General features: G+C 46.0%; 1 protein-coding gene across 4 annotated transcripts in view; it reads right to left on the bottom strand.

The window, feature by feature from the left end:
* opn5 (opsin 5) overlaps positions 1-27,229 on the bottom strand; it is a 59,994-nt gene that overhangs the window by 17,198 nt on the left and 15,567 nt on the right. For all 4 annotated transcript variants that reach the window (XM_061754542.1, XM_061754545.1, XM_061754546.1 and 1 more), the window contains one exon: positions 24,656-24,775. In XM_061754542.1, the coding sequence (XP_061610526.1) occupies positions 24,656-24,775 (120 nt within the window). The remainder of the gene's footprint in view (positions 1-24,655; positions 24,776-27,229) is intronic.

Below are 27,229 nucleotides of genomic sequence, written 5' to 3' on the forward strand. Positions count from 1 at the left end.
GGTTTCAGAGGGGCTGCTTCAGGGTCAGCAAGGCAGGCAATTGCTTTGGACCCTGACAGATGGCTGACATTGGCCCATATCAATTTAAAAAAGCACTGCTTTACCAAGTGCAGCATGCTTGTTGGAAATACACCTGCAGCACAGCAAAGTGAAGCAAACTTATTGATGAGACCATGCAAAAATAAAATAAAAAAGATAAAAACAAGATACTGGTAAGTGTGAAAGTGTATCTGTTACGTGAGAAAAGTAGTGACTTTGTCCCAGTCGCATCAAGCATCACAAAAGTTGATTGCACATTATTAGCTAAATAACTAGGTTGAGACAAAACCTTGCATATTGTATAAATGTGTTTACACAGAACCAATAACATGCCATTTTTTTTGGGGGGGGGGGGGGGGGGGGTACACAATAGGTATTAATTTGCTTAATATGAAAATGTAATCTCGTATATTATTTTAATGTAACATATTGGTAAATTGTTTTATATGATCTGAACAAGAGTATGGATATTCCACTTTAATCATGAAAAGCTGCCAACATGATCACCCCCAAGAACTAACCCAAGTTAATAATATGGTCAAGGCTACTGGCAAACTGCTTTGATATCTGGCTATCTTTATAACCTTGTGGTTATTTTGTAATAGCTGAATTTCCAGCTTCAACTGAATTTCCAGCTGCAAAAAAAGCTCCCAGACGAGTGTCTGTGAGTTGTTCAGTAATAATCTCTAAGGCTAATGACATTTTGAGTTATAAGACACATACACAGGAAGGGATGTAATCGTTCTACTTTTCCCATAACTAATTAGGAACCAAGATAAATGTACTAGCAGAATGATTTTCCTGTATGAGGGAGCCATTGGCAATGCTGGCTGCTCGTAGTCATACTGTAGATAAGCAGATTTTAAAGGGCTGCAGCCGTTATTGAAGAGTGAAGATTCAAAGGGTATGCAGTGTATATACAAAGTAGTGGTGGGACTCAATTAAAAATATATTAATTAGAGGCTTTGGAAATAAATAATCTGGATTAATCACAGTTTGAATCGAACAACAATATCTGTCCTAAAAGCAACATGGCTTAAATGGATTTTAGTGGAAGACTGAATCAAATAATTGACACAGACAGGAATATTGTTAACTCTGGAAAGAAATATTTAATAGCATTTTAATATAAAACAGTAGTAAAACTAATATAAAACATCACTGACCAAAACTAAACAAACCTAAAGTTAAAATGCCATTTTAGGACAGTTTTTCTAGAACAGTATTGCCTTTAAATGGTTTGTGTGTGGCAGTTGAAAAGTTGGATCAAATGTCAGTTGAAGTGCTTCGGTTGGTACGAAAACCTTTGCGAAATTTGCACAAAATCACGGTTATCAAAGCCTCCATCGGGTGTTTTTTTTTTTTTTAATGAAATTTGGCTCCCAATCAGTCCTAGAATCAGTCCTCAGCCTCCCAATCAGTCCTAGAAACACTGTTTAATACAATTCCTCTGTTTTTGAAGCCGAGCTCTGACGTGTGCATTAGTGTAATCGGTGTACCAGGAACTCGTGCACAGACAAAGATTTCACATTGTTTGGAACACAAGGATTAAAATTATCTTTTTTTAAACTAATTAATTTGATTGTAATTAATTAATCGTGATTAATGTATTAAAGTCCCACCCAGAATAGAAAGATAAAAAAAATAACACAAAGCAAAAACAAAAACAAATTGAGCCTTTGCATTGTATCATGTTTTATTATTTTGTAAGAAAAAAATCCACAATGCTGACCGAAAAGTACTAAATTTTGGTGCATTTGTAATAAATTTGGCATAAATTTGATTATAATTTTGATGATTAGCACTAAATTGAGATATTTTACATAAAATACATAATATAAAGCCATCCATCCATTTTCTACCGCTTATCCGAGGTCGGGTTGCGGGGGCAGTCGCTTTAGCAGGGACGCCCAGACTTCCCTCTCCCTAGCAGCTTCCTCCAGCTCTTCCGAGGGGATCCCGAGGCGTTCCCAGGCCAGCTGAGAGACATAGTCTCTCCAGCGTGTCCTGGGTCGTCTATACGGGGTCTCTCCCGGTGGGACGTGCCCGGAACACCTCACTGGGGAGGCGTCCAGTACCCATACGAATCAGATGCCCCAGCCACTTCCTCTGGCTCCTGCGGAGGAAACTTATTTCGGCCGCTTGTATCCAGGATCTTGTTCTTTCGGCCCACAACTCGTGACCATAGATGAGAGTAGGAACGTAGATCGACCGGTAAATCGAGAGCTTCGGCTTTCGGCTGAGCTCCTTCTTTACCACAACGGACCGATACAAAGTCAGACGCTGCACCGATCCGCCTGTTGATCTCCCGTTCCATTCTTCCCTCACTCGTGAACAAGACCCCAAGATATTTGTACTCCTCCACTTGGGGCAGGATCTCATCCCCGACCCGGAGAGGACACTCCACCCTTTTCCGACTGAGGACCAATGTCTCAGATTTGGAGGTGCTGATTCTCATCCCAGCCGCTTCACACTCGGTTGCGAAGCACTCAAGTGAGAGTTCGAGATCAAGGCTTGATGAAGCCAACAGAAGCACATCATCTGCAAAAAGCAGAGATGCAATTCTGAGGCCACCAAACCTGACCCCTTCTACGCCTCGGCTGCGCCTAGAAATCCTGTCCATAAAAGTTATGAATAGAATCGGTGACAAAGGGCAGCCTCGGCAGAGTCCAACCCTCACCGGAAACGACTCCGACTTACTGCCGGCAATGTGGACCAAGCTCTGACACCGGTCGTACAGGGACCGAACAGCCTGTATCAGGGGGTTCGGTAGCCCATAATCCCGAAGCACCCCCCACAGGACTCCCCGAGGGACACGGTCGAAGGCCTCCTCCAAGTCCACAAAACAAATGTAGACTGGTTGGGCGAACTCCCATGCACCCTCGAGGACCCTGCCGAGGGTGTCGAGCTGCTCCACTGTTCCACGGCCAGGACAAAAACCACACTGCTCCTCCTGAATCTGAGATTCGACTTCCCGACGGACCCTCCTCTCCAGCACCCCTGAATAGACCTTACCAGGGAGGCTGAGGAGTGTGATCCCCCTGTAGTTGGAACACACCCTCCGGTGCCCCTTCTTAAAAAGGTGGACCACCACCCCAGTCTGCCAATCCAGAGGCACTGTCCTCGACGTCCATGCGATGTTGCAGATGCGTGTCAACCAGGACAGCCCCACAACATCCAGAGCCTTTAGGAACTCTGGGCGAATCTCATCCACCCCCGGGGCCTTGCCACCGAGGAGCTTTTTAACCACCTCGGAGATAGGAGAGCCCGCCTCAGAGAACCCAGACTCTGCTTCCTCATGGTAAGGCGTGTCGGTTGAGTTGAGGTCTTCGAAGTATTCTCCCCACCGACTCACGTCCCAAGTCGAGGTCAGCAGTGCCCTATCCCCACTATACACAGTGTTGGTGGTGCACTGCTTTCACCTCCTGAGATGCCGGATGGTGGACCAGAATTTCCTCGAAGCCATCCGAAAGTCTTTTTCCATGACCTCACCAAACTCCTCCCATGCCCGAGTTTTTGCTTCAAACTACTTGTGTAGCCACAGCTGCCCTGGGGAAGTTTGGCAGAAGCATGACTGCCGTTATGCGCCTACAGCCCCTGCGACCAAAACCAAACATGCAAACACATTCATTTGGAAGCAACATGGGTTAAGTGTCTTGCCCAAGGACACAATGACGACATGCACTCAGGCGGGGATATGAACCGGAGACCCTCCGGGTGCAGGGCATACAATTAATCTTGGCTCCACACCGCCCGTGGGTTGCCACTAAAAACATTAAATAGGGCTCAAAATCTTTCTTAAACCGTTTTCTTGCCCAAGGACAACCTCTGTTTTGTTTTGGATGATGTTTCCTGTAAATAATACTTCAATCATGCCATGCTCTTAAAAATGTATTACACTGACAAATAAATATATACATAAATAAACTAATAAATAAAAATACATACATACATACATACATACATAATGTTACAATTAATCTTGTAAAACATTTCACAGGTCTTGTCCAAAAAACTAGCATTGGTACAAAAAAATTACTGTATTTTACAAAGCACTCGTTGAGCCCTGAGACATTCTGATGTCTATTAGGGTTCATGTTGTGGTAAAAATAGGAATTAATTCAATTAGACTGTTAAAAGACTGTCATCAGTCACAAGGGAAAATATTTGACAAACACTGACTGTGAGCAGGATCTACTGAGAAAGTAGCTGTGAGGCAAACACATGGGCAGATTCTTTTCGGGGGGGTTTCACCCCCAACACACACTGTCTTTGTTTAATAGATTATACTCTATACTTCTGCATAAAATGGTCAGCATCCCGCTAACCAAAAGCTGATCCAAATATGGGGAAGGGACCTCCTCAACAAATCAGACAGGCCTCATTTTCACCTGTTTCCAAATCACTTATTAAAACTCATGTCTTCTCCTTTATCTTTGATATCCATTTGAGATGTTGAATTGTTTATCATTATTCACGTTTATCTGGGTTTTTTTAATTCCTATTTATTTTATTGGGGCGGCACGATGCTTGATTGGTTAGCGCATCTGCTTCACAGTTCTAAGGACCCGGGTTCAAATCAGCTGTGTGGAGTTTGCATGTTCTCCCCTTGCCTGCGTGGGTTTTCTCTGGGTACTTCGGTTTCCTCCCACATCCCAAAAACATGCATGGTAGGTTAATTGAAGACTCTAAATTGCCTGTAGGTGTGAATGTGAGTGGCGACCAGTTTAGGGTGGCCTCTCAACCGAAGATACCAGGGATAGGCTCCAGCACGTCTGCGACCCTAGTGAGGAGGAGCGGTACGGAAGATGAATGAATCATTTTATTGCTCTTTTTATGACTGAAATTTGTAACTTTTTAAATGTTATTTATTTGCCCCCATTTGTGCTTTATGTGATACTTTCTGCTTATGTTGTTATGGATTTATTGGTTTGGTGCACTTTGCTTGCTTTTAAAGTGCTTCACAAATAAAGTTGGATTCGATTGAAGCGGGCGGCACGGTGACCGACTGGTTAGGACATCTCCCTCACAGTTCTGAGGACCAGGGTTCAAATCCAGCCTCACCTGTGTGGAGTTTGCATGTTCTCCCTGTGCCTGCATGGGTTTTCTCCGGGTACTCCGGTTTTCTCCCACATCCCAAAAACACGCATGGTAGGTTAACCGACGACTCTAAATTGACTGCATGTGTGAGTGTGACTGGTTGTTTGTTTATATGTGCCCTGCGGATTGGCTGGCGACCAGTTCAGGGTGTACCACGCCTCTCACCCAAAGATAGCTGGGGTAGGCTCCAATACGCCCGCGACCCTAGTGAGGATAAGCAGTACGGAAAATGAATGAATGGACTGAATTGGACAAAGGCCAATGAAAAGACCACAAGATTAAGACCAAGATTAAGTACTGTACATTGACGAACCTGCACTATACTTCCAGTAGACAGAAATCAAAATGCTTTCCAAGTAAAGTCCAGTATGCACTTTAGTTCTCACAGTTGATATGTCAGTCAATTTAAAGAATATGAACCAGAGAACACAATTATGTCACAAGTTTTAATTTCAAACAGCTGAACCTGCATGGTTTAGAAATCCATAAATATATATCATCAAGCTACAAACTGATTGAATGTGGCCAATATCAGGCAAGTCATATCTGAAATGTCTATATATTGTTAGTTATAACCACCATTTAAAATGAAGAAAAAAAAAAGTTTTTTGTTAAAAAACGACAACAACAACTTTAAGCCCTCCTAATAGGCTTTACCATAACTGCACCAGAAATACTAATCTTGGTTACTTTTGTACAGTTAAAACAAAAAAAATATATATATATATCATTTATTTGCCAGGTGCTGGAGTATTTTTTGCTGCTGTGTGTCACATGTGACATCACAACCAATCATTCTCACTGCCACTGAGAGGGAACTGAACCCATGCTGTCTGCCCTAAAGTCAGGCAAGAGAAACACAACACTGTCAATGAATCAACGTAGAAAATAACAATGATGTACAAATTAAATGTAATAGCTGCAATTGGGCGGCACGGTGGCCGACTGGTTAGAGCGTCAGCCTCACAGTTCTGAGGACCCGGGTTCAATCCCCGGCCCCGCCTGTGTGGAGTTTGCATGTTCTCCCCGTGCCTGTGTGGGTTTTCTCCGGGCACTCCGGTTTCCTCCCACATCCCAAAAACATGCATGAATTGGAGACTCTAAATTGCCCGTAGGCATGACTGTGAGTGCGAATGGTTGTTTGTTCCTATGTGCCCTGCGATTGGCTGGCAACCAGTTCAGGGTGTACCCCGCCTCCTGCCCGATGACAGCTGGGATGGGCTCCGGCACGCCCGCGACCCTAGTGAGGAGAAGCGGCTCAGAAAATGGATGGATGGATGGATAGCTGCAATTGGGCGGCACGGTGGCCGACTGGTTAGAGCGTCAGCCTCACAGTTCTGAGGAACGGGGTTCAATCCCCGGCCCCGCCTGTGTGGAGTTTGCATGTTCTCCCCGTGCCTGAGTGGGTTTTCTCTGGGCACTCCGGTTTCCTCCCATATCCCAAAAACATGCATGAATTGGAGACTCTAAATTGCCCGTCGGCATGACTGTGAGTGCGAATGGTTGTTTGTTCCTATGTGCCCTGCGATTGGCTGGCAACCAGTTCAGGGTGTACCCCGCCTCCTGCCCGATGACAGCTGGGATAGGCTCCAGCACGCCCGCGACCCTAGTGAGGACAAGCGGCTCAGAAAATGGATGGATGGATAGCTGCAATTGGTGACTAGCTTCTATACCGTGCCTCTTGCTGAAAGTCAAATGGAATTGGCTCTTGTTAAGAATTTCCCCTTTTATATCTGCACAAGAGACAATTACCTATTACCAGAACATATTCAATAAGTGGGTTGGTCAACAGCGCACAAGTGCAGTCTGAAAGGCCTAAAAATGTGGCCAATGTGAATTGTGAAGATTACTTTGGAAATGTAGTTGTAGTTAGTTACAACAACAAGCTACCTGGTTGAAAATGGAATGGCCGTGTAACTATTTCCCTTGCTTTGTCAAAGTGATATAACTAATTATATTTGATGACATTTTGATTATGTTTCCTAATTTTAATGAATGCATCAACAGGACCCTTAGATGTGTCCTCTAAAAAAGTGGATTAAAATAATTGATCATTGTATTGGAATTAACCACGTATTTATTCTTTACACAAAACAATAAACTGATAGCAAAACATGATGAAATGCAAATACATTAAAAAAGAATTATTGCATTATATGTGTACAGCATGTGGAAAACCACCATACCATACCATGGTGACCTAATGACAAATGTGCACAATTTAGACAATACAACTCATAAGACAAAGCAGATAAGTGAACGTTACATAAAAAAGTCCAAAATTATAAAAATGAGACTGTTCAAAACTCAATGTTCTTTTATGTGTTCAAAGGTGTAACTATGAGTCAACCTTTTCACAATCTCAGCCAAACTAATAGATAACACCACACAGTGGTGACTTCGAGGTCATATTTGGAAACAGATGTCATGTTTGAGACTATATGTTTAAGACAGAATGGCACATGACCAGAGAGAGCCAATCACAGATGTCGGTTTAAGAAGGAGGAAGTAATATGAAAAATATCTGAGCTTTTGTAGCTATTTTTTAAATTTAACTAAAATTATAATCATGGAAATTTCCAAAAGAAACTCTCATTCAATTACACATTTTCTCCCACTAAAGTATGGATTACAATTACATAAATTTTGTGACTAAATTTCCTACTCTCGTTACATGTTTTTAGTTACTCCCTAACACTGGTGGTGGCGGATGGATGATTAATAATCTATGTATGCCTCTGTGGTATACAATTATTTGTATGTTTTTATTTTGTTTGTTTTTTTGTCCTGTTCGGCTTTTAGGTCAAGCAGAATGGAAAATCTGTATCCCTTTTATGCCAGAACAGTTTTACAGTTTCACAGTGGAGTTTTTAAGCTTCCACTGTGGTATTATAATTGAGGTTTATTGAGAATCAGACTTGATCAGTCGAACAGAACAAGGTTTCTCAAAAGGAAAGAGAAACAAAGACATAAGACAAAGCACTAATTGTAAACAGGATGAGAGAAGTAAATCATAACATTATCTACAACAATGAAACATTAAATATGAGTGTTGCATGGGGCTGCAGTGCTACACCCTGTGAGGGAAGGACAGGACAAGATAGAACAGGACAAGGACAGGAGAAGAAGCATGCAGGACAAGGGTCGTACAACTGAAGTGTGGTGGCATTAATTATGTAAATTATAAAAGTCTACTGGACGAGACTATAAGTGAGGAGATACACAAGCGATTTGCATATTCATGAGTTATTTGTTGCAGTAAGTGCGTGACCCCACACTCAGTGAAAGACTGCTAGGGGTTTGTGCCTGCGGATACATGCAAGTGAATTGATACCGTTTTACCTGCACAAAGACTGACAGAAGTGTCCTGTAATTGCTGGGGACGCACCGCGGCGGCTGAGGACCCCCCCCCCCAATCAATCGAGGGGCGGGATCAGGCCCAGGGGTCCACCCAAAAGCAGCCCGGTGGACGGAACACGTCCCACACCGAGGGACCCAGCGCGGTCCGCCTGCCCCACCGAGGCAATTATTTGTATGTTAATTGTGAGCGCTATACCACTACTTCCCCAGACATTATTTGCTTTTTTCTCATTTCGGAGGAACAAGAAAATATAATGCTTAATTTGGAAGTACAACCCCAATTCCAATGAAGTTGGGACATTGTGTTAAACAAATAAAAACACATTACAATGATTTGCAAATAATGTTCTACCTATATTTAATTGAATACACTACAAAGACAAGACATTTAATGTTCAAACTGATAAACTTTGTTGTTTTTGGCAAGTAATCATTAACTTAGAATTTTATGGCTGCAACACGTTCCAAAAAAGCTGGGACAGGTGGCAAAAAATACTGAGAAAGTTGAGGAATGCTCATCAAACAGTTGTTTGGAACATCCCACAGGTGAACAGACTAATTGGACCGTTGTGAATGACTGAGCAATTCAGGGAAGCTCCTTTTATACCCAATCATGGCACCCACCTGTTCCCAATTAGCCTGTTCACCTGTGGGATGTTCCAAACAGGTGTTTGATGAGCATTCCTCAACTTTCTCAGTCTTTTTTGCCACCTGAACCTTTTGATGATATTATGGACCGTAGATGATGAAATCCCTAAATTCCTTGCAATTGTACGTTGAGGAACATTGTCCTAAAACTGTTCGACTATTTTCTCACGCACTTGTTCACAAAGAGGTGAACCTCGCCCCATCTTTGCTTGTGAATGACTGAGCAATTCAGGGAAACTCCTTTTATACCCAATCATGGCACCCAACTGCTCCCAATCAGCCTGTTCACCTGTGGGATGTTCCAAACAGGTGTTTGATGAGCAATCCTCAACTTTCTCAGTCTTTTTTGCCACCTGTCCCAGCTTTTTTGGAACGTGTTGCAGCCATAAAATTCTAAGTTAATGATTATTTGCTAAAAACAATCACGTTTATCAGTTTGAACATTAAATATCTTGTCTTTGTAGTGTATTCAATTAAATATAGGTTGAACATGATTTGCAAATCATTGCATTCTGTTTTTATTTATGTTTAACACAACATCCCAACTTCATTGGAATTGGGGTTGTAGAAATGAATTCAAGAAAGTGGTAACAGGTAAGGTATTGCTTTCGATTTCAGAATTCTGCCTTTAAAAATATTGTTTTGATTTACATCGATAGAATTGTCTTTACTGAATTTGCAAGACATTTGGCAATAATTTAATTGCACTGCATCATATTGAAAGGTGTTTCCTATATTTTGTTTGGCTTGTTTTTTGTATATTAGAGGGGCAAATGTACTGTTCTCTATCTTGTGTTACTGTTTTTAATTTTGTTATTTTATATTTTGAACCGGTAATTGTTTTTCATAAAACAAAGTCTAGTTACAGCAGTGTCTTAACGCTGGAACTCATAATAAATTGAGGACGTCCTGTACACTGTGGTAGTTTCTAATGAAGTGTCAACTAATATACTTTTGAAATGTATTTTCTAACGCTACCAACACATTTCTAATAATCCTTACTCGCTGATCTATTGTTGCACAGTATGTATGAGGTTATTATACAGTATATGACAATAATGAGGCTATTTGACTCAAAGACTCAATAGAGCATGGGAGAATACCAGTAAGCAACATCAAGTTCACTCAGGAGGATGTTAGTTGTAATAATTTTGAACAATTTTTTTTAATGTATTTATTTTTGTACTGTTCTTACACCACCCACCCAGAAACAAGCTGGAGTTGATCAGAACCATAGCCCTGAGGCTTTCCCAGGCCAGCTGGAAGACATTGCCGCTCTCATTCCTAATCTCATTCTAGACCTGGAGAGGGCATGCACCCTTTTACAACCGATCTCAGATTTGGTGCTGATACCCAGTATCTTCACTCTCAGCTTCGAACCTCTCCAGTGAGTGTTGGAGATCATGGCTTGATGAATCCAATAGAACCGCATCATTTGCAAAAAAAAAAGACAGATTAATTTCTGGAGCCACCAAACCACACCCCTTTGCTGCTGTTTTTGATCTTTGTCCTGCTGCAGAACCCTGATTTGTCTCATCAGTCCATAGAATATTTTCCCAAAAGTCTTATTCAGATGTTTTTTTGTTGTTGTTTTTTTGTTTTTTGTAAAAGAAAGAAGAGCCTTTATTTTCTTTTCAGTAAAATGTGTTTTTTTAGTTTTAATTCGGCAAGTTCAATGAAGTCATCAGCGAGCCAGCTGATGACGTCTGCCCACAATGAATTTACCATAATTTCTCGTGTATAATGCGCATCCCCCCCCCCAAAAAAAAAAAAAAAAATCATAAAACAGTGGTGCGCATTATACATCGGTATCGGGGGAAATTAAAAAAAACTTTCCCATTTTATAAATGTATGCCACCATCTAGAGGTTATGAAAAAGGGGTACATGTTAATTTCAATATGCCACCGCCACCTAGAGGTTATGAGAAAGGCGTACATTTTCATTCTAATACGCCAGTGCCACCTCGAGGCTATGAAAAAGGTGTAGCCTAGACTTTCATTCCAATATGACGGGGGTACGTATGACTGCATAATATGTGCAATTGTGCTCATAAATTGTTGTTTTTAAATACGACTGATAACTGAACAACAGCCATCATTAATTTCTTTATGGTTATGTTTTGTTGAATGATAATGCTTTTCTGAAATGCTTGACAGTTTAACTTGAATCCCATTAAAATAAAATGTGTTTCACCTGGCCCTTCATGTTTTCTTTAAAGAATTGTACCCATCTTACAAATTCTGTCTGGGTAATCAAACATATGAGCACAACTGTGTGTTTTCTTATTGACTAAATAAAAGTAGGGCTGTGAATTTCAAAATAAGAGCAAGTCAATAAAAATAAAGTATTACGTGTTCAAATAAAGTGAATAATTATTTGAAAAAAAAAAAAAAAAAATGCAGATCATGCTTCATGTTTTGATCATATGGGAAGAAGCAAAATCATGCATTGTAAAAAAAAAAATGCATTATACATGGGTTCGCTTATACGAGAAATTACGGTACTCACATTTTCATGAAATTTCCCCGTCAACCTTGGAATCCACTGTTGCACCTTCAAAATCATCCACCTGTCTTTCAGACTGCATTCCTACTTGGTTTTTAAAAGTTGTATTTCAGACAGTTGGTCCAGATATTTTAGCCATTATTAACAGTTCTCTCATCACAGGCATTTTTAAAGATTCTGCTCAAACGGCAAACTTCAAATCTCGCGTGATCACACCAGGAAACGTGTTTCAAGGGCCTGAATTAATCTCGGGAGTTGGTTGACATGATGATCAGGAGAAAGATTGACATATTGTGCGTCGAGGAGAGCAGGTGGAAAGGCAGTACGGCTAGAAATTTAGGGGGAGGGTTTAAATTATTTTACCGTGGTGTATATAGGAAGAGAAATTGAGTACTGGTTATTTTAAAGGAAGAGTTAGCTAAGAATGTCTTGGAGGTGAAAAGAGTACCAGATCGAGTGCTGAGCCTGAAACTTGAAATTGAGGGTGTTATGTATAATGTGATTAGTAGCTATGCCCAACATGTAGGATGTGACCTAGAGGTGAAAGAGAAATTCTGGCAAGAGCTGGATGAAGTAGTTCTGGGTGATTAAGGATAGAGATGGAAATGTCTTGACTGGTTCCAGCAGCGTGCTGGATAGATGGAAACAATACTTTGAGGAGTTGATGAATGGCAAAATCAGAGAGAGAGAAAAAGAGTAGAAGAGGCAAGTGTGTTGGACCAGGAAGTGCCAATGATTAGTAAATGGGAAGTTTGAAAGGCACGAAAGAGGATGAAAAATGGAAAGGCAGGTGGTCCTGATGACATACCTATGGAGGTATGGAAGCATCTCGGAGAGGTGGCTGTGGAGTTTTTGACCAGCTTGTTCAACAGAATTCTAGCGGGTGAGAAGATGCCTTAGGAACGGAGAAAAAGTGTGCTGGTGTCCATTTTTAAAAACAAGGGTGAGAAATATAGAGGAATAGTTGATGAGCTACACAATGACATTATGGGAAAGAGTAATGGAGGCTAGAGTCAGGACAGATGTGAGTATTTGCCTAGAAAGAGTATCACAGATGCATTATTTGCCTTGAGGAGGTTGATGGAAAAGTAGAGAGAAGGTCAGAAGGAGCTACATTGTGTCTCTAGAGCTAGAAAAAGCATATGACAGAGTACCCAGAGAGGAACTGTGGTACTGCATGCGGAGGTCTGGAGTGGCAGAGAAGTATGTTAGAATAATACAGAACATGAACGAGGGCAGCAGAACAGTGGTCAGGTGTGCTGTAGGTGTGACCAGAAGAATTTAAGGTGGAGGTGGATCAGCTCTGAGCCCCTTTCTGTTTGCAGTGGTGAAGGATAGACTGACAAATGAGGTTAGACTGGAATCCCCATGGACCATGATGATCGCAGATGACATTGTGATCTACAGTGAAAGCAGGGAGCAGGTGGACGAAAAGTTAGAAAAATGGAGGCATGCACTGGAAAGGAGAGGAATGAAGATTAGCCTAAGTAAAACAGAATATATGTGCATGAATGAGAGGGGTGGGGGGGGAGTGAGGCTACAGGGAGAAGAGATAGCAAGGGTGGAGGACTTTAAATACTTGTGGTCAACAGTCCAGAGCAATGGTAAATGTGGTCAGGAAGTGAAGAAACGGGTCCAAGCAGGTTGGAACAGGTGGCGGACGGTGTCAGCTGTGTTGTGTGATAGAAGAGTCTGCTAGGATGAAGCGCAAAGTTTATAAGACAGTGGTGAGGCGAGCCATGATGTACGGATTAGAGACAGTGCCACTGAAGCGACTACAGGAAGCAGAGGTGGAGGTGGCGGAAATGAAAATGGTGAGGTTCTCTCCAGGATTGAGATTGGATAGGATTAGAAATGAGCTCATCAGAGGGACATACAAGGGTAGATGTTTTGGAGACAAAGTTAGAGAGAGCAGACTTCGATGGTGTAGACACATTCAGGAGCGATAGTGAGTAAATCGGTAGAAGGATGATGAAGATGGAGCTGCCAGGCATGAGAGGTAGAGGAAGACCAAAGAGAAGGTTGATGGATGCAGTGATGGCAGCTGGCGTGGAATCGATTCACACACAATATAATTCAAGAAAAAATGAAAAAATATGCTATTAACTCGTCACCAGTACAAACTATAGCATAACTATAGAATAGGAGAGGCTCAACCTTCCCTCTAACCCTCAACAGGTTAATGGTATTGAAAAAGGATTTTCGTGCAGTATGTATAGGATGACATGACGAAAATCACTAAGACTCATGCTTTTACAAATAACTTACAGCATATAGCTGAAAGTTGCATCATTTTAAAATGTTTTTCCTGGCATTTGATCAAGGTAATTACTGTGAGAAATGACACATACTGAAAATATCTCTTGGAGAAAACATTGAAAAAAGGCCAATTGGTAATACAGGTCAGAAACCACTGATTTAATAACAAGTCAAGAATTTGCAGGATGTCGAGCTACAGTATAGAGTCGAGTCCCTCATCGAATATCGACGATGCTGCAGCACTTCATTAATAGATGTAGACACAGGTTGCAAGCCTTGTGTCCTTCGTATTATCACTTTTTTTCTGTTTTCACATGATAATGCTCATGGATTAGTATAGGCATGCTGTTGACATAATTTAGTCGTACAAAATGAAGACATTTTAGATTTCCTTGACAAAAACAACTTCAGGGCAAACTCATACATTTCTGATTCCAATTTGTAGGCACCTATGGTGTTTTTTTATTTATCTTGTCAAGCAAGCAATCAGCATATGACCGGAGACTCGAATGATATGAGCATAGGCTCTACAAAACAAATGTACCTGTAAAGGCAGTCAGTCAGGCTTGAGGCGCCAAACCGATTCGCTTCAGTTTCTAATGTGCAACTGAACTGTAAAAATAGTTCCAACCTTCTGATTCTTGTTAAGAAATACGAACATGTGAAAGTAGACCAGTAAGCCATAAATCATGCTGAAATGCTAAAGACACTGCTCCAATTTAGATGATCTACCATTACTTTTTATTGCTTTTGAAATAATCCCAACACAAATCCTGCTCTCCAGACAGAAGTGGAAGAACAACAATTGGCGGCATTCATATAATGTTTAACACAAATTCCAAACTCAAATCCATCACGCTGTTATTTTATGTGCTCAAGCTTAACATGCCTATGCTTGTTGTCAGAAAGCCTACAATGTTTACATGCCTGTTGTCATTGTTTCATTCATGAATTGTACCTTTACCATCTACATTTGATATATGCTATATTATTGATAGTCCTTGAGAGCCCCGCACACTACATTGAAGTTATGTCATTCTCTCCAGATACAGCTACTGAAAGCGTGTGCAGTTTCCTTTGGCTTCTACTATTAGCATTACCATTACCACCATCAAAATGAAGGCCAAAAAACCTGTCACGGCCTACAGATGAGAATTATCTTCAATTAACTGGAGGAGGACAACCATGTTGTATGTATATACAATGGTCAAACAACCATTCGCACTCACATGCACACCAACGGACAATTTAGAATTGTCAATTAACCTACCATGCATGTTTTTGGGATGTGGGAGGAAACCGGAGTGCCCGGAGAAAACCCACGCAGGCACGGGGAGAACATGCAAACTCCACACAAACTCCAATGATTGAACCCAGATCCTCAGAACTGTAAGGCAGACGATCGAACCAGTCGCCCACGAGAGGCAGGCTAGACCCTGAACTATTCGCCACCCAATCGCAGGGCACACAAAAAAAAAAAAAGCATTCGCACTCACATTCCCACCTACAGGCAATTTAGAGTCGTCAATTAACCTACCGGGCATGTTTTGCAGCTGTGAGAGGAAACCGGAGTGCCCGGAGAAAACCCACGAGGCACAGGGAGAATACACACACACACAGCGGCTGAAATAAATATTTCACACCTCACCATTTTTCTCACTACATATATTTCCAAAGGCGCTATTGACGTGAAATTTTCACCTGATGTTGGGAACAACCAAAGTAATATACACATGATGACCTGCAAAAATTTATCACTGCCAAGGTGTGAGTCAAGAGACATCTCATGACGGGTAAGAGCAGACTAATTGTTGCAAAACATAACGATGGCATTGGTTACAGGCGCATATCTAAGCCTCTGAATGTTCCAGTGAGCACGGTTGATGTCATAATACATACCGTAATTTCTCGTGTATGTATAATGCGCACCCCCAAAGTTGACCTCAAAATTCTGGAAAACCCTTCTACATTTTTACAATGCATGATTTTGCTTCTACCCATATAATCAAAACATTAAGTATTTTTTCAAATAATTATTCTGAAATTAAGCACTTTATTTAAACATGTATTACGTTTTTGTATTTCCTTGCTCTTATTTTGAAATTCACAGCCTTACTTTTATTTAGTAAATGAGAAAACACACAGTTGTGCTCATATGTTTGATTACCCAGGCAGAATTTGTAAGATGGGTATAATTCTTTAAAGACAACATTAAGGGCTAGGCGAAACACATTTAATTTTATTTTCATGGGATACAAATTAAACTGTCAAGCATTTCAGAAAAGCATTATCATTAAACAAAACATAACCATAAAGAAATGAATGATGGTTGTTGTTCAGTCATATTTAAAAAAAATTAATAATAAATACCCCTCCTTGAGCCGTCACCTTGTCGTGGTGGAGGGGTTTGTGTGTCCCAGTGATCCTAGGAGCTAAGTTGTCTGGGGCTTTATGCCCCTGGCAGGGTCACCTATGACAAACAGGTCCTAGGTGAGGGACCAGACAAAGCACGGCTCAAAGACCCCTAATGATGACGACAAACAATGGACTTCGTTTTCCATTACCCGGACGCGGGCCACCGGGGCCCCCCACTGGAGCCAGGCCTGGTGGTGGGGCTCGAAGGCGAGCACCTGGTGGCCGGGCCTGCACCCATGGGGCCCGGCCGGGCACAGCCCGAAAGGGTAACGTGGGTCCCCCTTCCCATGGGCTCACCACCTGTGGGAGGGGCCATAGGGGTCGGGTGCAGTGTGAGCTGGGCGGTGGCCGAAGGCGGGGACCTTGGCGATCCGATCCCCGGCTACAGAAGCTGGCTCTAGGGACGTGGAATGTCACCTCTCTGGCAGGGAAGGAGCCCGAGCTGGTGTGTGAGGTCGAGAAGTTCCGACTCGATATAGTCGGACTCGCCTCCACACACACCTGGGGCTCTGGTACCAGTCCTCTCGAGAGGGGTTGGACTCTCTTCCACTCTGGAGTTGCCCATGGTGAGAGGCGCCGAGCAGGTGTGGGTATACTTATTGCCCCCCGGCTCGGCGCCGGTACGTTGGGGTTCACCCCGGTGGACGAGAGGGTAGCCTCCCTCCGCCTTCGGGTGGGGGGACGGGTCCTGACTGTTGTTTGTGCCTATGCACCAAACAGCAGTTCAGAGTACCCACCCTTTTTGGAGTCCTTGGAGGGGGTGCTGGAGAGCGCTCCCGCTGGGGACTCCATTGTTTTGTTAGGGGACTTCAATGCTCACGTGGGCAATGACAGTGAGACCTGGAAGGGCGCGATTGGGAGGAACGGCCCCCCCGATCAGAACCCAAGCGGTGTTCTGTTATTGGACTTCTGTGCTCGTCACGGATTGTCCATAACGAACACCATGTTCAAGCATAAGGGTGTCCACACGTGCACTTGGCACCAGGACACCCTAGGTCGCAGTTCGATGATCGACTTTGTGGTCATGTCATCGGACTTGCGGCCGCATGTCTTGGACACTCGGGTGAAGAGAGGGGCGGAGCTGTTAACTGATCACCACCTGGTGGTGAGTTGGCTCCGATGGTGGGGGAAGATGCCGGTCCGACGTGGCAGGCCCAAACGTATTGTGAGGGTCTGCTGGGAACGTCTGGCAGAATCCCCTGTCAGAAGGAGTTTCAACTCCCACCTCCGACAGAACTTTGCTCATGTTCCGGGGGAGGCGGGGGACATCGAGTCCGAGTGGACCATGTTCCGCGCCTCCATTGCTGAGGCGGCCGACCGGAGCTGTGGCCGTAAGGTGGTCGGTGCCTGTCGTGGCGGCAATCCCCGAACACGTTGGTGGACACCAACGGTGAGGGATGCCGTCAAGCTGAAGAAGGAGTCCTATCGGGCCTTTTTGGCCTGTGGGACTCCTGAGGCAGCTGATGGATACCGGCTGGCCAAGCGGAATGCAGCTCTGGTGGTCGCTGAAGCAAAAACCCGGGCATGGGAGGAGTTCGGTGAGGCCATGGAGAAAGACTTCCGGACGGCTTCGAGGAAATTCTGGTCCACCATCCGACGTCTCAGGAGAGGAAAGCAGTGCACCACCTACACTGTGTATAGTGGGGATGGGGCGCTGCTGACCTCGACTCGGGACGTTGTGAGTCGGTGGGGAGAATACTTCGAAGACCTCCTCAATTCCACCGACACGCCTTCCCATGGGGAAGCAGAGTGTGGGTTCTCTGAGGCGGGCTCTCCTATCTCTGGGTTTGAGGTCACCGAGGTAGTTAAAAAGCTCCTCGGTGGCAGGGCCCCGGGGGTGGATGAGATTCGCCCGGAGTTCCTAAAGGCTCTGGATGTTGTGGGGCTGTCCTGGTTGACACGCCTCTGCAACATCGCGTGGACATCGGGGACAGTGCCTCTGGATTGGCAGACTGGGGTGGTGGTCCCCCTTTTTAAGAAGGGGGACCGGAGGGTGTGTTCCAACTACAGGGGGATCACACTGCTCAGCCTCCCTGGTAAGGTCTATTCAGGGGTGCTGGAGAGGAGGGTCCGTCAGGAAGTCGAATCTCAGATTCAGGAGGAGCAGTGTGGTTTTCGTCCTGGCCGTGGAACAGTGGACCAGCTCTACACCCTCGGCAGGGTCCTCGAGGGTGCATGGGAGTTCGCCCAACCAGTCTACATGTGTTTTGTGGACTTGGAGAAGGCGTTCGACCGTGTCCCTCGGGGAGTCCTGTGGAGAGTGCTTCGGGAGTATGGGGTACCGAACCCCCTGATACGGGCTGTTCGGTCCCTGTACGACCGGAGTCAGAGTTTGGTCCGCATATCCGGCAGTAAGTCGGACTCGTTCCCGGTGAAGGTTGGACTCCGCCAAGGCTGCCCTTTGTCGCCGATTCTGTTCATAACTTTTATGGACAGAATTTCTAGGCGCAGCCGAGGCGTAGAGGGGGTCCGGTTTGGTGGCCTCAGTATTGCATCTCTGCTTTTTGCAGATGATGTGGTTCTGTTGGCTTCATCAAGCCGTGACCTCCAACTCTCATTGGAGCAGTTCGCAGCCGAGTGTGAAGCGGCTGAGATGAGAATCAGCACCTCCAAATCTGAGACCATGGTCCTCAGTCGGGAAAGGGTGGCATGCCATCTCCAGGTCGGGGATGAGATCCTGCCCCAAGTGGAGGAATTGTTCACGAGTGAGGGAAGAATGGAACGGGAGATCGACAGGCGGATCGGTGCAGCGTCTGCAGTGATGCGGACTTTGTATCGGTCCATTGTGGTAAAGAAAGAGCTAAGCCGAAAGGCGAAGCTCTCAATTTACCGGTCGATCTTCGTTCCTACCCTCACCTATGGTCATGAGCTGTGGGTCGTGACCGAAAGAACAAGATCCCGGATACAAGCGGCCGAAATGAGTTTCCTCCGCAGGGTGTCCGGGCTCTCCCTTAGAGATAGGGTGAGAAGCTCGGTCATCCGGGAGGATCTCAGAGTAGAGCCGCTACTCCTCCGCATTGAGAGGAGCCAGATGAGGTGGCTGGGGCATCTGATTCGGATGCCTCCCGGACGCCTCCTTGGTGAGGTGTTCCGGGCATGTCCCACCGGGAGGAGACCCCGGGGACGACCCAGGACGCGCTGGAGAGACTACATTCTTCGGCTGGCCTGGGAACGCCTCGGGATCCCCCCGGAAGAGCTGGATGAAGTGGCTGGGGAGAGGGTAGTCTGGGCGTCCCTGCTGAAGCTACTGCCCCCGCGACCCGACCCGGATAAGCGGTAGAGAATGGATGGATGGATGGATAATAATAAATATTTTGCAAATTCTGCCAGGCTATGTAAACTTAACAGCACAACCGGACATACAGTATATGCAGTCATACGTACCCCTGTCATATTGGAATGAAAGTGTAGGCTCCACCTTTTTCATAACCTCTAAGTGGTGGCATATTAGAATGAAATATAATATATTTTCATCCATCCATCCAACCATCCATCCATTTTCTACTGCTTATCCGAGGTCGGGTCGCGGGGGCAGTAGCTTCAGCAGGGACGCCCAAACTTCCCTCTCCCCAGCCACTTCATTCAGCTCTTCCAGGGGGATCCCGAGGCGTTCCGAGGCCAGCCGAAGGATGCAGTCTCTCCAGCGTGTCCTGGGTCGTCCCCGCGGTCTCCCCCCGATGGGACGTGCCCGGAACACCTCACTGGGGAGGCGTCAAGTAGCCTTCCGAATCAGATGCCCCAGCCACCTCATCTGGCTTCTCTCGATGTGGAGGAGCAGCGGCTCTACCCTGAGATCCTCCCGGATGACGGAGTTTCTCACCCTATCTCTAAGGGAGGAAACTAATTTCGGCCGCTTGTATCCGGGATCTTGTTCTTTCAGGGGGTTCGGTACACTACACTCCCGAAGCCCCCCCCACAGGACCCCCCGAGGGACACGGTCGAACGCCTTCTCCAAGTCCACAAAACACATGTAGACTGGTTGGGCGAACTCCCATGCACCCTCGAGGACCCTTCCAAGGGTGTAGAGCTGGTCCACTGTTACACGGCCAGGACGAAAACCACAGTGCTCCTCCTGAATCTGAGATTCGACTTCCCAACGGACCCTCCTCTCCAGCACCCCTGAATAGACCTTACCAGGGAGGCTGAGGAGTGTGATCCCCTTGGAGTTGGAACACACCCTCCGGTCCCCTTTCTTAAAAAGGGGCACCACCACCACATTCTGCCAATCCAGAGGCACCATCCCCGATGTCCATGCGATGTTGCAGAGGCATGTTAACCAGGACAGCCCTACAACATCCAGAGCCTTTAGGAACTCCGGGCAAACCTCAGCCACCCCCGGGGCCTTCCCACTGAGGAGCTTTTTAACCACCTCGGTGACTTCGACCCCAGAGATAGGACAGCCCGCCTCAGAGAACCCAGACTCTGCTCCCTCATGGGAAGGCGTGTTGGTGGAATTGAGGAGGCCTTCGAAGTATTCTCCCCACCGGCTCACAACGTCCCGAGTCGAGGTCAGCAGCGCCCCATCCCCACTATACACAGTGTTGATGGTGCACTGCTTCCCCCTCCTGAGACGCCGGATGGTGGACCAGAATTTCCTCGAAGCCGTCCGGAAGTCTTTCTCCATGGCCACACCGAACTTCTCCCATGCCCGAGTTTTTGCTTTAGCGACCACCAAAGCTGCATTCCGCTTGGCCAGCCAGTACCCATCAGCTGCCTCAGGAGTCCCACAGGCCAAAAATGCCCGATAGGATTCCTTCTTCAGCTTGACGGCATCCCTCACCATTGGTGTCCACCAATGGGTTCGGGGATTGCCGCCACAACAGGCACCGACCACCTTATGGCCACAGCTCCGGTCGGCAGCCTCAGAAATGGAGGCGCGGAACATGGTCCACTCGGACTCGATGTCCCCTGCCTCCCCCGGAACATGAGCAAAGTTCTGTCGGAGGTGGGAGTTGAAACTCCTTCTGACAGGGGTTTCCGCCAGACGTTTCCAACAGACCCTCACAATAACGTTTGGGCCTGCCACGTTGGTGCATAGGCACAAACAACAGTCAGGACCCGTCCCCCCACCCGAAGGCGGAGGGAGGCTACCCTCTCGTCCACTGGGGTGAACCCCAATGTACAGGCGCCAAGCCGGGGGGCAATAAGTATACCCACACCTGCTCTGCACCTCTCGCCGTGGGCAACTCCAGAGTGGAAGAGAGTCCAATCCCTCTCAAGAGGAGTGGTACCAGAGCCCAAGCTGAGTGTGAAGGGGAGTCCGACTATATCTAGTCAGAACTTCTCGACCTCGCACACCAGCTCGGGCTCCTTCCCTGCCAGAGAGGTGACATTCCACGTCCCTAGAGCCAGCTTCTGTAGCCGGGGATCGGATCGCCAAGGTCCCCGCCTACGGCCACCGCCCAGCTCGCACTGCACCCGACCCCTGTGGCCCTTCCCACAGGTGGTGTGCCCATGGGAAGGGGGACGCACGTTACCCTTTCGGGCTGTACCCGGCCGGGTGCAGGCCCGGCCACCAGGCGCTCACCTTCAAGCCCCACCTCTAGGCCTGGCTCCAGAGGGGGGCCCCGGTGAACCTCGTCCGGGCAAGGGAAACCTGAGTCCATTTTTTGTCATCATCATAAGGGCTCTTTGAGCCGTGCTTTGTCTGGTCCCTCACCTAGGACCTGTTTGCCATGGGTGACCCTGCCAGGGGCATAAAGCCCCAGACAACTTAGCTCCTAGGATCATTGGAACACACAAACCCATCCACGACGATAAGGTGACGGCTCAAGGAGGGGTATAATATATATATCCATCCATCCATCCATTTTCTGAGCCGCTTCTCCTCACTTGGGTCGTGGGCGTGCTGGAGCCTATCCCAGCTATCATTGGGCAGGAGGCAGGGTACAACCTGAACTGGTTGCCAGCCAATCGCAGGGCACATACAAACAAACAACCATTCGCATTCACACCTACGGGCAATTTAGAGTCTCCAATTCATGCATGTTTTTGGGATGTGGGAGGAAATCGGAGTGTCCGGAGTAAACCCACGAAGGCACGGGGAGGACATGCAAACTCCACACAGGCGGGGCCGGGGATTGAACCCTGGTCCTCAGAACACACACACACACACACACGCACACAGTGGGTATGGAAAGTTTTCAGACCCTCTTAAAGTTTTCACTCTTTGTTATATTGCAGCCATTTGTTAAAATCATTTAAGTAATTTTTTTTTCTCATTAATGTACACACAGCACCCCGTATTGACAGAAAAAAACCGTAGTTGTTGAAATCTTTGCTGATTTATTAAAAAAGTAATAATGAAATATGACACATCCGTAAGTATTCAGACCCTTTGCTGTGACACTCATATATTTAACTCGGGTTCTGTCCATTTCTTCTGATCATCCTTGAGATGGTTCTACACCTTCATTGGAGTCCAGTTGTGTTTGATTATACTGATTGGACTTGATTAGAAAAGCCACACACCTGTCTATATAAGACCTTACAGCACACAGTGCATGTCAAGGCAAATGAGAATCATGAGGTCAAAGGAACTGCCTGAAGAGCTCAGAGACAGAATTGTCACAAGGCACCGATCTGGCCAAGGTTACAAAAACATTTCTGCTGCACTAAAGGTTCCTCAGATCACAGTGGCCTCCATAATCCTAAAATGGAGGATGTTTGGGACGATCAGAACCCTTTCTTGAGCTGGCCGTCTGGCCAAACTGAGCAATTGGGGGAGAAGAGCCTTGGTCAGAGAGGCAAAGAAGAACCCAAAGATCACTGTGGCTGAGCTCCAGAGATGCAGTCGGGAGATGGGAGAAAATTCTAGAAACTCAACCATCATTCCAGCCCGCCACCAGTCGGGGTTTATGGCAGAGTGCCCCGACGGAAGCCTCTCCTCAGTGCAAGACACATGAAAGCCCGCATGGAATTTGCTAAAAAACACCTGAAGAACCATTTTCAGGTCTCTCCAGAGATGCTCAATTAGCTTTAAGTCATGGCTCTGGCTAGGCCATTCAAGAACAGTCACAGAGTTGTTCTGAAGCCACTCCTTCGTTATTTGAGCTGTGTGCTTAGGGTCATTGTCTTGTTGGAAGGTGAACCTTCGGCCCAGTCTGAGTTCCTGAACACTATGGAGAAGGTTTTCGTCCAGGATATCCCTATACTTGGCCGCATTCATTTTTCCTTCGATTGCAACCAGTCATCCTGTCCCTGCAGCTGAAAAACACCCCTAAAGCATGATGCTGCCACCACCATGCTTCACTGTTGGGACTGTATTCAACAGGTGATGAGCAGTGCCTGGTTTTCTCCACACATTCCGCTTAGAATTAAGGCCAACAATTTCTATCTTGGTCTCATCAGACCAGAGAATCTTATTTCTCACCATCTTGGAGTCCTTCAGGTGTTTTTTAGCAAACTCCATGCGGGCTTTCATGTGTCTTGCACTGAGGAGAGGCTTCCGTCGGGGCACTCTGCCGTAAACCCCGACTGGTGGAGTGCTGCAGTGATTGTTGACTTTTTATATATTTCTCCCATCTCCCGACTGCATCTGTGAAGCTCAGCCACAGTGATCTTTGGGTTCTTCTTTGCCTCTCTCACCAAGGCTCTTGTCCTCCAATTGCTCAGTTTGGCCGGACGGCCAGCTCTAGGAAGAGTTCTTGTCGTCCCAAACGTCTTCCATTTAAGGATTATGGAGGCCACTGTGCTCTTAGGAACCTCAAGTGCAGCAGAAATGTTTTTGTAACCTTGGCCAGATCTGTGCCTTGTGACAATTCTGTCTCTGATCTCTTCAGGAAGTTCCTTTGACCTCATGATTCTCATTTGCTCTGATATGCACTGTGAGCTGTAAGGTCTTATATAGACAGGTGTGTGGCTTTCCTAATCAAGTCCAATCAGTATACTCAAATACAGCTGGACTCCAATGAAGTTGTAGAACCATCTCAAGGATGAGCAGAAGAAATGGACAGTTATATATATGAGTGTCACAGCGAAGGGTCTGAATACTCATGGCTGTGATATTTCAGCTTTTCTTTTTTAATAAATCTGCAAAAATGTCAACAATTCCGTTTTTTTTTGTCAATATGGGGTGCTGTTTGTACATTAATGAGGACAAATGAACTTAAATGAGTTCAGCAAATGGCTGCAATATAACAAAGAGTGAAAAATGTAAGTGTGTCTCATACTTTCCGTACTCACTGCATATATAATTTTCTCATCTTTTATTTTTGTATTACTGATTTTCCTATTAGATCAAAATTATTTAACAATTCTAATGTTTTTTGGTTAGTATTTAAAGTGTGGTGTTGCTTTGCAGACACCCCAACAATGATGTAAAAGTACCTGATATGCCGAAGTCGAAGATGGCTAAATTCACAGTCATGAGCTCTGGAGGCTTCAACTTAGTCTTGCGTTTCATAGTTTTGTACAAGACATATCCATTCCCTGTTGTGGAAATAATACCTGTAAGAGAGAAGAAATGTGTTGAACGCATTATTAACATTGACAATTTGGTCCCTGTTGGATTCACTGTCTGTTGTACATGATTTTGGGCATTATCCGTCCAACCATTTAAATTTCATGTCTTTGATTTTCTTTGCTGGCATTAGCCCAAAATATTTTATTAGTGAGGTTACGCATGGGTTTTCTTCCTCCCACATTCCAAAACCATCTCAGGTCACAAAAGACAGTAAAATCTCCACTGGTGGGAATGTGAGTATGTATGGTTGTTTCTCAGGGACTGGGAGTGGGACTGACTCCAGTTCATCCCTGAAGAGGAGAAGAGGGACCAAATGGATGTATCAAACCAGAAGTTGACTTGTCCAAACTTACACTGGCAATATCAGAATGCATTATAGTTTATGCTAAATTCAATGGACCCACAGAGAAATTTATTATAAATTCAAATTATGTTTGTTGTTGTTGCAGTATTGTATTTTGTAGTTTTATAAATGACAATCCGATTTTGCTAATAGTAACTTATAACAGCAACAGGATTTTTATTTATTTATTATTTTTTTTTTTGACTGTTCTTTGTGATGGGGCAGGACAGAACCACATAAGTTATGATTGATAGGTAGGGTCAAATTTCATTCATTCATACATTCATTTTCCTTCGCTTATCCGAGGTTGGGTCACGGGGGCAGCAGACTCAGCAGGGAAGCCCAGACTTCCCCAGCCGCTTCCTGCAGCTCTTCCGAAGGGATCCCAAGGCACTCCCAGGCCAGCTGGGAGACATAGTCTCTCCAGCGTGTCCTGGGTCGTCCCCGGGGTCTCCTCCCGGTGGGACGTGCCCAGAACAGTGTCCAGGAGGCATCCTAATCAGGTGTCAGAGCCACCTTATCTGGCTCCTCTCAATGCGGAGGGGCAGCGGCTCAATTCTGAGCCGATGATCGAGCTTCTCACCCTATCTCTAAGGGAGAACCCGGACACCTTGCGGAGGAAGCTCATTTTGGCCGCTTGTATCCAGGATCTTGTTCTTTTGGTCACGACCCACAGCTCGAGACCATAGGTGAGGGTAGGAACGTACATCGACTGGTAAATCGAGAGCTTCGCGTTTCGGCTTAGCTCCTTCTTCACTACAACGGACCGATACAAAGTCTGCATCACTGCAGACGGTGCACCGATCCGCTTGTCGATCTCCCGTTCCATTCTTCCTTCACTCGTGAACAAGACCCCAAGATATTTGAACTCCTCCACTTGGGGCAGGATCTCATCCCCGATCCGGAGAGGGCACTCCACCCTTTTCCGACTGAGGACCATTGTCTCAGATTTGGAGGTGCTGATTCTCATCCCAACCGCTTCACACTCGGCTGCGAAGCACTCCAGTGAGAGTTGGAGATCAAGGCTTGATGAAGCCAACAGAACCACATCATATGCAAAAAGCAGAGATGCAATACTGAGGCCACCAAACCGGACCCCCTCTACGCCTCGGCTGCGCCTAGAAATCCTGTCAATAAACGTTATGAACAGAATCGGTGACAAAGGGTAGCCTTGGCGGAGTCCAACACTCACCGGAAACGAGTCCGACTTACTGCCAGCAATGCGAACCAAACTTTGACACTGGTCGTACAGCCCATTTCAGAGGGTTCTGTACCCCATACTCCCGAAGCACCCCCCACAGGACTCTACGAGGGACACGGTCGAACGCCTTCTCCAAGTCCACAAAATACATGTAGACTGGTTGGGCGAACTCCCATGTACCCTCGAAGACCCTGCCGAGGGTGAAGAGCTGGTCCACTGTTCCATGGCCAGGACGAAAACCACACTGTTCCTCCTGAATCTGAGGTTCGACTTCCCGACGGAGCCTCCTCTCAAGCACCCCTGAATAGACCTTATCAGGGAGGCTTGAGGAGTGTGATCCCCCTGTAGTTGGAACACACCCTAGTCTGCCAATCCAGAGGCAATGTCCCCGATGTCCAGGCAATGTTGCAGAGGCGTGTCAACCAGGACAGCCCCACAACATCCAGAGCCTTTAGGAACTCAGGGCGAATTTCATCCACCCCAGGTGACCTCAACCCCAGACATAGGAGAGCCCGCCTCAGAGACCCCAGACTCTGCTTCTGCATGGGAAGGCGTGTCAGTGGAACTGAGGAGGTCTTCGAAGTATTCTCCCCACCGACTCACAACGTCCCGAGTCGAGGTCAGCAGCGCCCCATCCCCACTATACACAGTGTTGATGGTGCATTGCTTCCCCCTCCTGAGATGGCAGATGGTCGACCAGAATTTCCTCGAAGCCGTGCGGAAATCGTTCTTCATGGCCTCACCAAATTCCTCCCACGTCCGAGTTTTTGCCTCAGCAACCACCAGAGCTGCATTCCAATTGGCCAGCCGGTACTCATCAGCTGCCTCAGGAGTCCCACAGGCCAAAAAGGCCCGATAGGACTCCTTCTTCAGCTTGACGGAAACCCTCACCGC

The sequence above is a fragment of the Phyllopteryx taeniolatus genome, chromosome 18, assembly GCF_024500385.1.
Source record: "Phyllopteryx taeniolatus isolate TA_2022b chromosome 18, UOR_Ptae_1.2, whole genome shotgun sequence".
Classification (NCBI taxonomy): Eukaryota; Metazoa; Chordata; class Actinopteri; order Syngnathiformes; family Syngnathidae; genus Phyllopteryx; species Phyllopteryx taeniolatus.